Raw genomic sequence first — 10,778 nt, 5'->3', positions numbered from 1 at the left:
TTATGTTTACGCGGCACGATGCAACGCAACGCGTAAAAAGACAGTATAAGTCATTATAATCCGTAATTATGTCCCCACTGGATGCAACAAATGCCTCGTTTGTAATGGGTTTTAATGTTTTTGTCTCGTCGCTCCGGCCGGGACACGGCATCACAGTATGGTAGGGGCGTAACATTTCCGTCACACGCTTGAGGTATTCGGCCAAGCACAACGCACTGGATAGCTGGCCAATCACAGCACACCTCGCTTTACAGACCGATGAGCTTTGTAAAAATCGACGCGTTTCAGAAAGGCGGGGCATAGAGGAGAAACAATAATGTACAGTATGTGGAAAATAATGTTTTTTAACCTTAAAACACAAACACATTTCATTACACCAAATACACAATATAATGTTCTTTTTAGCAACATCCTATGACCCCTTTAATAATATAATATTTTTTATAATGATATTTAACATCATTCATTCATGACCTACACTTGTTGTCTGTTGCCTTTCCAACCTGTTCGCTTCCAAACAACAAGAGAAACACCTTTTTTATTTACAGGTTAAGTGTGTGGGATGAAATCAACGTTTCTAGTGGCTTAATGATAGTATTAAACTACTAAATATAATAACTATAATACTGCATATTGGGGCAAATATTTGCTAGTCCTTATAATGTATAATTTCACTAGTAGATTACATTTAAATAAATACAGTTTAAATTGATTTTTTAAAATATTTTGAGAGAATGCAATCACTGATAATTCTATATATATATATATATATATAAACAACAGACAATGATGTAACTGTTAAACTGTAAAAAAGGTGAAATCATAATTTAAAACATTTAAAATGTAAAGCATATAATCAGTGTCAATAAATACTGTATATACTGCACTGATGCAGTGACAATATGCAAGCTATTATTCTGTATTTTCAGAAAAGCAGAACAAGTCCCACTAAATCCTTGCGGGACTGTTGCATTGTAAAAGATATAGTACAAGCCAGACTGCAGTGACTATACAACAACTCACACTGTACAGTTGCAATGTGACAGTGAAAACAATTCAAATGAGACTGGTGAAAAGTCACTGAGCAGCACTCACATCTTTATTGCCATTTGTTGATGGATCATAATGACCATGGCAGTACCTGAGGAAGATCAGAACACACAGAACACAGACTTAACACTACAGGAGAAAAGGCCAAAGTGTATAAGTGATGGTGTTTAAGTCAGCTTCCCTTTCATGGAACTGTCTATTCAACAAATTCAACAAGAAAAAGAAACTTATTTTGGGGGTAATTGGTAGGTGGATATTAATTAAAAATTGTTTCAAATTGTTTCACACCGAATGGAGTCAGACTTGAATGAGAGTTTGCAGTGGATTGCAGAGGAGGACTTTTGAAGAAGCTTTTTGACAGAAACATGGAGGCTGATGGTAAAGTTAAAAGCTATTGGTTAACATACACAATAGTGCAGCCTAGGAGGAGCGACTTTTATAGTAGATTACAAAAGACAAGCATTTTTCTTTTTGAATAATGTGCACTGATGAATAAGGACAGGAATGTGTATTAAAGGGTTAGTTCACACAAAAATGAAAATTAGCTTGTGTTTTACTCACCCTCGAGGCATCCTAGGTGTATATGACTTTCTTCTTTCAGACGAATCCAGTCGGAGTTATATTAAAAATTGTCCTGGCTATTCCAAGCTTTATCATTGCAGTGGGTGAGTGTTTCTGTTGAACAGTCTACAAATCGTCAAATAAAGAGCGCACATCCATAATAAAATGTGCCTCACACGGCTCCGGGGGGTGAATAAAGGCCTCCTGTAGCGAATCCATGCGTTTTTGTTCGTCACGCGCGCTCCTCTGAGGTATGCTAGTCTCTCGAGTTTGTTTACAGGAGCAAAGGAAGCAAAGTTTCCTTACTTTAGCAAAGGAAAACCAGTCTCCCCTTGGATTATATCGAAATCGAAAATTTTGTTTTGTTCTCTCTCCGCGTTCGTCACTAATCACGCAACGCCGACGTCTTACGTCATTGACCAGAACGGCTTCCGCGTACCACAGATAGATGAAGTGAGAGAGAAGTGTTTATTACGTTTGAAATATGGATATTTTTCTGACAAAAACGCATGGATTCACTACAGGATGCCTTTATTCATGCCCCGGAGCCATGTGAGGCACGTTTATTATGGATGCGCGCACTTTATTTAACGTGTTTCGGACTGTTGAACAGAAACACCTGCCTACTACAATGATGGAGCTTAGAAGTGGCAGGACGATTTTTAATATAACTCCGATTGGATTTGTCAAAGTCATATACACCTAGGATGCCTCGAGGGTGAGTAAAACACAGGCTAATTTTCCATTTTGATTTCATGTTGTATTTGTGATGCAGAAGAGGGCTAGGGGTCAGTGCAGAGTGGTACTCACTCTTCAGCCATACGCGTGTCTTTGAGAATGTGAACGTAGATGAAAAGAGCCTGCTCATGTTTCCCCATACGACCCAGGAGAAGAGCCCTCTCCTCCAACAGACCTGAGAGAACCAGAGAGAGGAAGGGGAGGAAGCAACACAAGAACAGCATTTGTCATCCAGTTTTATTTCTAGATTTTCTATTGTATGCCCCTGACCTGTACACTCACCATCAAATGGGAAATCACTGATGAGTCGCTCTGGCTCATAGCTGCTGGACACTTCCAGAAACGACAGAAGCTTGCTCCTGTACTCTCCCAGCTCTCCCGCCTCCTTTCCTGCAGCTACAGCTGGAACACCTGGACACAGTCAACACAGCGCACTTGGCCTTTAATTCATCTAGACGGCAAGTCTTCGTTTTAGACATGTTTATGCATACTCTGTGTCACAATTTTTTTGTTATCCATTATTCTATTCCTTCTTTTTGTAAAACCCTGTCTAGCCCACACCCACTCAATTTTTACACAAATTATGACTCTCTTTCAGACGTGTCGTCATTTCCATCAGAAAAAACAATCGTGTTGCTAATAAAGGGTTTATTCAAAACGTATAGTACTAGTGAAGAGCACTGCTATAAGTACCACAAACTCTCAGAAAATATTATTTTGTTTACTTTCCTTAAGAATTAAATGAATGTTTTGGTGGCTTAATTAAAGTATGATAATAAAGTTATTTTATGAAAATTAAATTCTGAATATAAGTGGGTAGGTAGAAGATATTTTGATGGCAAGAGCTGTGTTATACATTTTCTATTAGTTACAAAGTAGAAACACAATAAAATAAAGCCAATCAAAATATAATATAAATGTACAATGGTGTCTCTACAGTTAACGACAACTTGCTTGCTTTTTATGAAAAATCAAAACACTCACATAAATAATATTTACTAAAAAAATGACGTGCTGGGGAAAAACACATGCCAAGTATATTAAAAACAGCACAATCAATCCGTCAAAGCACATGACACATACAATTATGCTTCTTTGAATTATTGAATATATAAGTGTTGTAGTTTTTTGGATATCTTGGGTTCTGCACACTGTTTCCACTGTAGCTCATGTTTTTTTCACTCCATACTACTATGAAGTGATGTCACAGCATATAAATTACCTAATGCGAAAAATTACTTTTATTATTTTATAATTTGCATGTTTCTTAATAACTACACAATATGAAGCACTTCTATCTGAGAATGAAAAATTATTGTACCAAATATCATCCTAAAAAAAGACAAACTTTATCTCAAATTTAGTCAACAGCAGTCACCAGAGATTATGCTGCAGTGTTCATTATTTTTGTATAGTTTCAGCTGCTGCAGACAGACTGAATTTCCCTTCTATTACTTCAGTAGATATTGTGCTATTGTTTCCAGCAGAACCGCTCGATCAGCTCTCATAAAGCAGTGTGAGTGAGTGACAGCTGCGTGTCTGACCTTCAGGCAGTGAGTTGAGGTACACTTTCATGAGGCCTTGCACCTTCTCCAGGTAGAGCTGGATCAGAACATTGTGGAACTCGGGCCGTGTCTCGTCCCACAGGTGAATGATGTGCTCCAGGTACGGGATGGCCAGCTCCTGGAAGCCCTCCTTCAGGAAGTTCAACACCTTATCCCTGGGCAGAGTCTCCACCTCCGTCAGGTCCTCAGTGAAGATCTGAAAGTAGAAAAAAATAAATCAAACTCAAGCGTTTCAAAATGACCACAGAGTACATGGGTCAAAGACGAAAAAGGGTTCAAGCATAAAAACAGTACTGCTTTAAATTGTTGTTCCCCCCCCAAATTTTTTTTTTAAGTTTTCCGTTTCAAGTAATTGTATTTTTGTTTTTGTTTTTCTGAGCAAAAAATAAATATCATACATTTTCCCCTGATTTACAGAAGACACCCACTAAAATGTCATTTAGTGTAACAATCTTGTCAGGCATATTTACAACAAAAATCAATTTATGACATATTAAAAAAACTAATTACTTTCACCCCAAATACTAATCAGTTGTTATTTTAAATTTTTGTAAATTTGCCACTATCCTAGGTTTTGCCCATTTGTCAGTAAGAATTTTTTACTCATTTAAAACCCAATAAAATTTTATATGCTCACTTATTCTTTTATATATTTTAAGTGTTACACTGAATGACAATGGAACATTATTATTTCAACCAAATTTTGACATTTTATTCTTCAAAAACTTATTTGAAACCTTAAATGTAGACACTTTACTTGTATTTAATGTGCATTCTATGGACATAAAATCACTTTTGTAAATTTATTTTGATGCGGACATCTTAACGTCTTTGACCCACATATAAATACAACCAGATCATGTTTATCTCGCCTTCAGTCCATCCTCTGGACAAATCTTCAGAACCCACGGCGAAAACTCAAATATGATGCCCAGGTTCTCCACACCTGAAACACATCATATTGTTGATCTAGTCTGAAAGAACAAATATTACTTATCATCCCAGTGTTACTAACACACAGAATCAGTCGGCTGGTTTCTATACTGTATTTGTGGGAAATGGATTTTAACGTTCAAAAGTGTTAAAAGGAGATGAGAGTGCTACACTCTTACTGAAATTAGATTTTAATTAGATTTAAGAACAAATAATACCATTATTATTATTACATTTTACATTACAAAAGTGAAATGACAAAACTCAATTTTACAAAAAATGACTGATTTTTGATTTCGATATTTTTAAACCTTCCAACTTTTATGCTGATGGAAAACTGCAGGGAGCCTTTAAAGCTTTTCTTTTGTTCATCAGTGTTTTTCTTAACAAGTATGAGAAGATGGTTGGTGCATGTTGCACTCACAAATTTACTTTAATGCGACCCGAACTGATAGCAACTGATGCAAAGATGAGCTCATGTGGAGCTGCATTTGTTGAGACACAGCAGCACATAAAGATCTGCTCACGTGTAAATGAACACAGTGCCACGCTTCACTCTAAAACAACTATTTAATAATTGCACTAAGCCATATTTTGCCAATTCGCCACTAAGCTGATTTTGGTTTTATTTGGTATAATCAAGCAGCTCTAGGTGGGAATCTCCAAAAAATCCACTGAAATTTTGCAGCTGCGGAGGTAATGTGGGACTGCGAACATGTTTAAGACTCTGGCTCACTTCTCGACCTTCAGGCAAAAGAGGGCATCCAAACACTCTAAGGATAGCTAAGTAAATTCTAAGCTTCAATGTGCACAATCCTAACTACAGCACTTAACTTGTTTGTTAACTAAGTAGTATATGTGCAGTAAATGAGTGTGGTCGTCTTACCCAGTCTCTGAAGATACTGTACAGTCCTCTCATGCCCCTTCAGAGGAGAGTTGGCTTTGGTGGACTGATCCAGCAGAACCTGCAGAGCTGGACAATCACACTTCTGTAAGTCTACTGTCAATGCTGGCATACAAACAGAAATCTGTGTATATTCATGAAAGTGATGTTTATATAAATAAGTTTGTTTGGCTGCAGTGAGAGTTTTTTAGGCAGTGTGGATCCACATGGCCTGCTCCTCATCATCTCTTCTGTAAGGCATGACATCAACAAAACAGCCCAGGACATGATTAGATCATCTCTGTAAACAAGAGCGGTTCTGAGCCCTCCAAATCATATCCAGATGCTTGAGGACACCCACAGAGATTACACTCCTAATGGAGATTACTGGAGGTCACATAAACATTCATATGACAATCTACTTTCTTCTCAGTAAGCGGAAGCTGAGAAGATTGAGCACACCTTTCTGATGAAGGCCTTTTTTCTCATAGAGGATGATGAGTTCGCTGTATTTGTGTGCTTTCTTCAGCACATACTCGCTCTCCTCTATGTGACAGTGGTTGTTCTCCAGCCGCAGGAGAGGCGACACTAAGGCTACATTGGTCTGTAGATTAAAAAAAAAAAAAACATTCTTAAAATCGAGATAAACTGGCTATAGTGATCTGCTATCATCGGTCTTCACTGTATTTTCAATTTCAGTTTGAATCAACAATGGCTGTTAATCAAGGCTCAATTTCAGTTAACATGCTGTCTGGACTTTGCAGAACAGAGCTACTGAGAACAATCGGAAGGCCTTACGTGGAGGTAACATTTCAGCAGAGTGGTGTCGATGATCTGAAGGAGCTTCTTGCGGCTCTTGATGGTGGGGGTCCCCTCCATGAGAGGGGAGGTGGTGAAGGGGTCCGAGTCATTCAGCTGCTTCACTAAATGACTGCGTTTCTATCACAAAAGATGCAGAGAAGACTGTAACAAGATGAAAAGAAGTTTAAAAACACTCCGTATGAAATTGTTGAATCGTGAATACCTGTGTTAGGTAGTCTATGAGGGCCAGGTGGGCTTTCTCCAGCTCGGCTCCAGACAGCACAGGCAGAGGGTTGGGGTAGTGCAGCTGTTTGCGGTAGTCAGAGGGGAGCAGGTCTGGATACAGTCCAATAACATGAGTGGGATCTATATAAGAGAAGAGCAAATCCTAAAGTCAATGGGGTTTTTTGACTGGGTTTTTGGTTAAATGTCTGAAATCAGGTCTGTGGTGAACAAGCTCAGGATACTTTCACATTTTTCTACCATATAAAATATATCAGTTATACCAACTTGTGATTTATTTTTATTTTTTTTATGTTTTACTTGAAAAATGAGTTTGCTAACAAGTGTCTAAATGGGACTATAGAGGTTGTGGAACAGATAAACTCATCTACTCACTAGTCACAGTCTCATTGTGTTTATAATGCCTTACTATTCTAACTCCAACTTTCAGTGAAGATGGTTTTTTAAAGGGGTCATATGATGCGATTTCAAGTTTTCCTTTCTCTACAATAATGTACAGTATTTGAAAAATAATGTGTTTTTTGAACATTAAAGCATGTCAACATATTCTGTTACACCAAATACACAAAATAAAGTTTGGAAGCTTAATGGTGGTGATGCTAAAGTCATGTATAGCCTTTTTGGCTTTTTACTTTTGGAGATTGTATTTAGGCTTCTAAATTCACAAAAGATGTGTTCATTTGTGAAGACTATCACATGTAAGAATCATACATTTTTATTGGTCACGACACAAACTCATTTTAGAAGCCAATGCAAAAAAAAATCCTATAGGGTTTTTGTTGAAGGAACCAGGGTTGGCCTACAAAAATACCTCATCACTGCAGAACTCTATTGTGCATTCATCTTTCTTTCCTGGTCCAATGGCACTCTCTAGTGGACTAAATTAAGCAACTCAGCCCCAGACAACAAGACCACAGACCATCTGATCTATAGTGCACACAAAAATGAAAAGAACTTTCCAAAACGCCAGTCTGATTGGTTGGTATTTAAACCAGTTGGTTGCCCACCAGAAAGTTTCTCTCAAATACTTGTGTTAATCACTGAAAAAATACAACTCAAATCAATTACTTATTTGGCAAGTTACTTAACCCCCCTCCCAAAAAGGCCTTAATTTAAGATTGAAGTATTTTAACTGCACATCCCATCCATTTGCACAGTTTTAACATAAAATAATAAGCTATTTAAATAAAACATGTGATGCATATTTGTCAATCATACATAAAGAAAAAGGTAAGATTTTTGCACTCAAAAATAATGAGTTTTTATTAGCTACATTAATCTATTTGATTTTATTGAATCATATTTTCAAAATGCATTTATTAAAATTGCTTAGAATTAATTTAGTTAAATAGTATGAGCATGTTTAAAATATGGCTAGCTGTGGAACAAGCAATACCTATTTTTTTTTTTAAATGCATGAGATTTAAATAAATTGGATTTATTGGTGTAAAACAGAATATTTTAAAGGTTTATATTACAGAAATCTTACATTTTATGTTAAAGCTGTGTAATCCAAACGTACTGAAATTTTATATGCATTTATCTCTTTATTTTTATTAAAAAAAAAATTTGTGCAATGCATCACACACCGGACACGAATTTTATATGCATTTATCTCTTTATTTTTATTAAAAAAAAAATTTGTGCAATGCATCACACCGGACACATCCGTCTTTCCGTACTTGTGGTGCATCGTCACTGCTGTATGAACTCACCTGTGCCTAACTTTGCAAACACCTGCATGGAGTCGTCAAAGCGTTTCTGACAGAACAAGTTGAAGGCAAACAGGTTCTGAATGTGATGGATCTGTTGTCTCTTGTCTGCATCTGAATCATCCTTCATTTTCTGAGGAAAGACGAGACAAAAACAAGCTCAGCATATGATAACACTGTGTACTTTGCATTTAGTATTTACTGGATGTGAAAAAGTTTCTCACTGCTAGCTGAAGTGCCAGTTCAAACTGTTTGTCCTGTAGCAGCTGTCGTATCTGGCTGGCTATAGAGATGGGCACCAGACGCCAAACAAAGTGATTGCTAGCGACATACACAACATTTGATCTGTGAAATTACAGAGGGAAAAAAAGAAGAGTCAGATCACCTTTCACAGCAATTTAAGGAAAACATGCCTTAAACATTAGAGCAAAAATAACTAAAGTTGGGGTATGAGTAAATGTCATGAAACTGTCAAGATGATGAGCAAATAACTTTAATAAACATCATCTTCTCAAATAGGATGCATCTGCATTCTGCAGGTGTTTCAGTGGATTATAGGTAAATATCTGCTTCAGTGAACACAAGCGGGAACTGATTCAGACTTTTTTGCTAACCTGTTTGACCAACCCATGAAAAAAACAGATTGATCGACAAATAGGACATTACTAGTTTTAAACAAATGTCAGAAAAAACAGGAAAACATGACTAATGAAATCGCTTCAATAGACAGGTCTCACCCAGCAGAGGTGATGAAGCGCGGTCTCTGCAGTTCTACGCTCTGCACCAGCAGTCTGGGCTCAAGTGTGCGGATCTCCACATAGCGTGACAGCACTGCGATGATGTACGGTGGCTGGTGCTCTAATCAACAGCCATGTGAAAATAGACTCAGAAATCAGTAGAATGGATTTAAGAATGGTAAAATGTGTTAGACAGTACCATACTCTCTAATTGCTAGCTGAAAGTTCAATAAATAAGAGGAAACATTTAAAAAGCAGCCATGCAAAGAGCAGAGGATTTGATGAATTTTGCATGTTGAGTGTTCTTAGTCTGTGGAAATCGGTAGGTTTTTCTCCTGAGTTCTGCAGGCACAGAACAGCTCTTGCATTCATTCATTTCCATGACTCAGTTCGAATTCATTGTAATGACTCGATTTGTTTGTATCATCACTCAGAAAAGGTTTGTGGAAGTTTTCAGAATGTTTTAATGAAAAAATGTGTAGGCAAATATTGCTGTTTATTACACACAAGTAACTTTACATCATGATAACAATGTATATCACGACATGGTTATTTTTGCTGGAAACGAGGCTGTTAGATACCAAAACGTTAGATACCACAGAAATTTCACAATTCTCCAAACTAATTTTGACACCAAATATTTTTTTTTTCAGTTATTAAGAAGTAATGACGTTCAGTTATTTGAGTATTTTTGCTGTTATTATTATTAACAGTTTATCAGTTGAAAGAAATGACATTATGTTAGGTGTGTTTTCAATTTGTTTTTGTTGTGCTATGTACCGTAAGCTTGTGGATATCCGATTGTAATTTGACAATGAAAGTAAAATTAGAGGAGATTTTCAATTTTTTTTTTTTTTTTACTGATTATTTGATTAGGTTGCCAAAAGTTAAAGGAACACTCCACTATTTTTGAAAATAGGCTCATTTTCCAACTCCCCTAGAGTTAAATAGTTGAGTTTTACTGTTTTCGAATCCATTCAGCCGATCTCCGGGTCTGGCGGTAGCACTTTTAGCTTAGCTTAGCATAGATCATTGAATCTGATTAGACCGTTGGCATCTCGCTCAAAAATGACCAAAGAGTTTTTATATTTTTCCTATTTAAAACTTGACTCTTCTGTAGTTACATCGTGTACTAAGTAGGGATGCGCCGATCCGATATTCACATCGGGTATCGGCTCCGATAGTACCATTTTTCTCGGATCAATTGTATCGGATCGGTATCGGTATTGGCCAATACCGAACCCTAGATATCGGAATCGGTATCGGAGGCGAAAAAGGCGGATCGGAGCATCCCTAGTACTAAGACCGATGGAAAATATAAAGTTGTGATTTTCTAGGCCGATATGGCTAGGAACTATACTGTCATTCCGGCGTAATAATCAAGGAACTTTGCTGCCGTACCATGGGTGCAGCAGGCGCAATGATATTACACAGCGCCTGAAAATAGGCTTATTGGAAGTTACGTAGCTGGGGACTATTTTCAGGCGCTGCGTAATATCATTTTGAAAAATATAGAAACTTTTTGGTCATTTTTGAAAATGATATTACGCAGCGC

At 37.2% G+C, this 10,778-nt stretch overlaps 1 protein-coding gene across 2 annotated transcripts in view; it reads right to left on the bottom strand.

Annotated features, from left to right (window-relative positions):
• Positions 1–10,778, bottom strand: part of LOC107687939 (vam6/Vps39-like protein) — a 23,923-nt gene that overhangs the window by 5,780 nt on the left and 7,365 nt on the right. For both annotated transcript variants that reach the window (XM_016485427.1, XM_016485428.1), the window contains exons 9-20: positions 9,224–9,344; positions 8,711–8,831; positions 8,490–8,619; positions 6,755–6,897; positions 6,529–6,669; positions 6,193–6,334; positions 5,734–5,820; positions 4,787–4,860; positions 3,894–4,110; positions 2,632–2,760; positions 2,422–2,524; positions 1,096–1,141 (exon numbers count right to left, since the gene is read on the bottom strand). In XM_016485427.1, the coding sequence (XP_016340913.1) occupies positions 1,096–1,141; positions 2,422–2,524; positions 2,632–2,760; positions 3,894–4,110; positions 4,787–4,860; positions 5,734–5,820; positions 6,193–6,334; positions 6,529–6,669; positions 6,755–6,897; positions 8,490–8,619; positions 8,711–8,831; positions 9,224–9,344 (1,454 nt within the window). The remainder of the gene's footprint in view (positions 1–1,095; positions 1,142–2,421; positions 2,525–2,631; positions 2,761–3,893; positions 4,111–4,786; positions 4,861–5,733; positions 5,821–6,192; positions 6,335–6,528; positions 6,670–6,754; positions 6,898–8,489; positions 8,620–8,710; positions 8,832–9,223; positions 9,345–10,778) is intronic.

This window comes from Sinocyclocheilus anshuiensis, unplaced genomic scaffold, assembly GCF_001515605.1.
Source record: "Sinocyclocheilus anshuiensis isolate Anshui unplaced genomic scaffold, SAMN03320099.WGS_v1.1 scaffold421, whole genome shotgun sequence".
Taxonomy (NCBI): Eukaryota; Metazoa; Chordata; class Actinopteri; order Cypriniformes; family Cyprinidae; genus Sinocyclocheilus; species Sinocyclocheilus anshuiensis.
The sequence above is the reverse complement of the archived record's forward strand: the minus strand, read 5'-3'. Positions and strand labels throughout refer to the sequence as shown.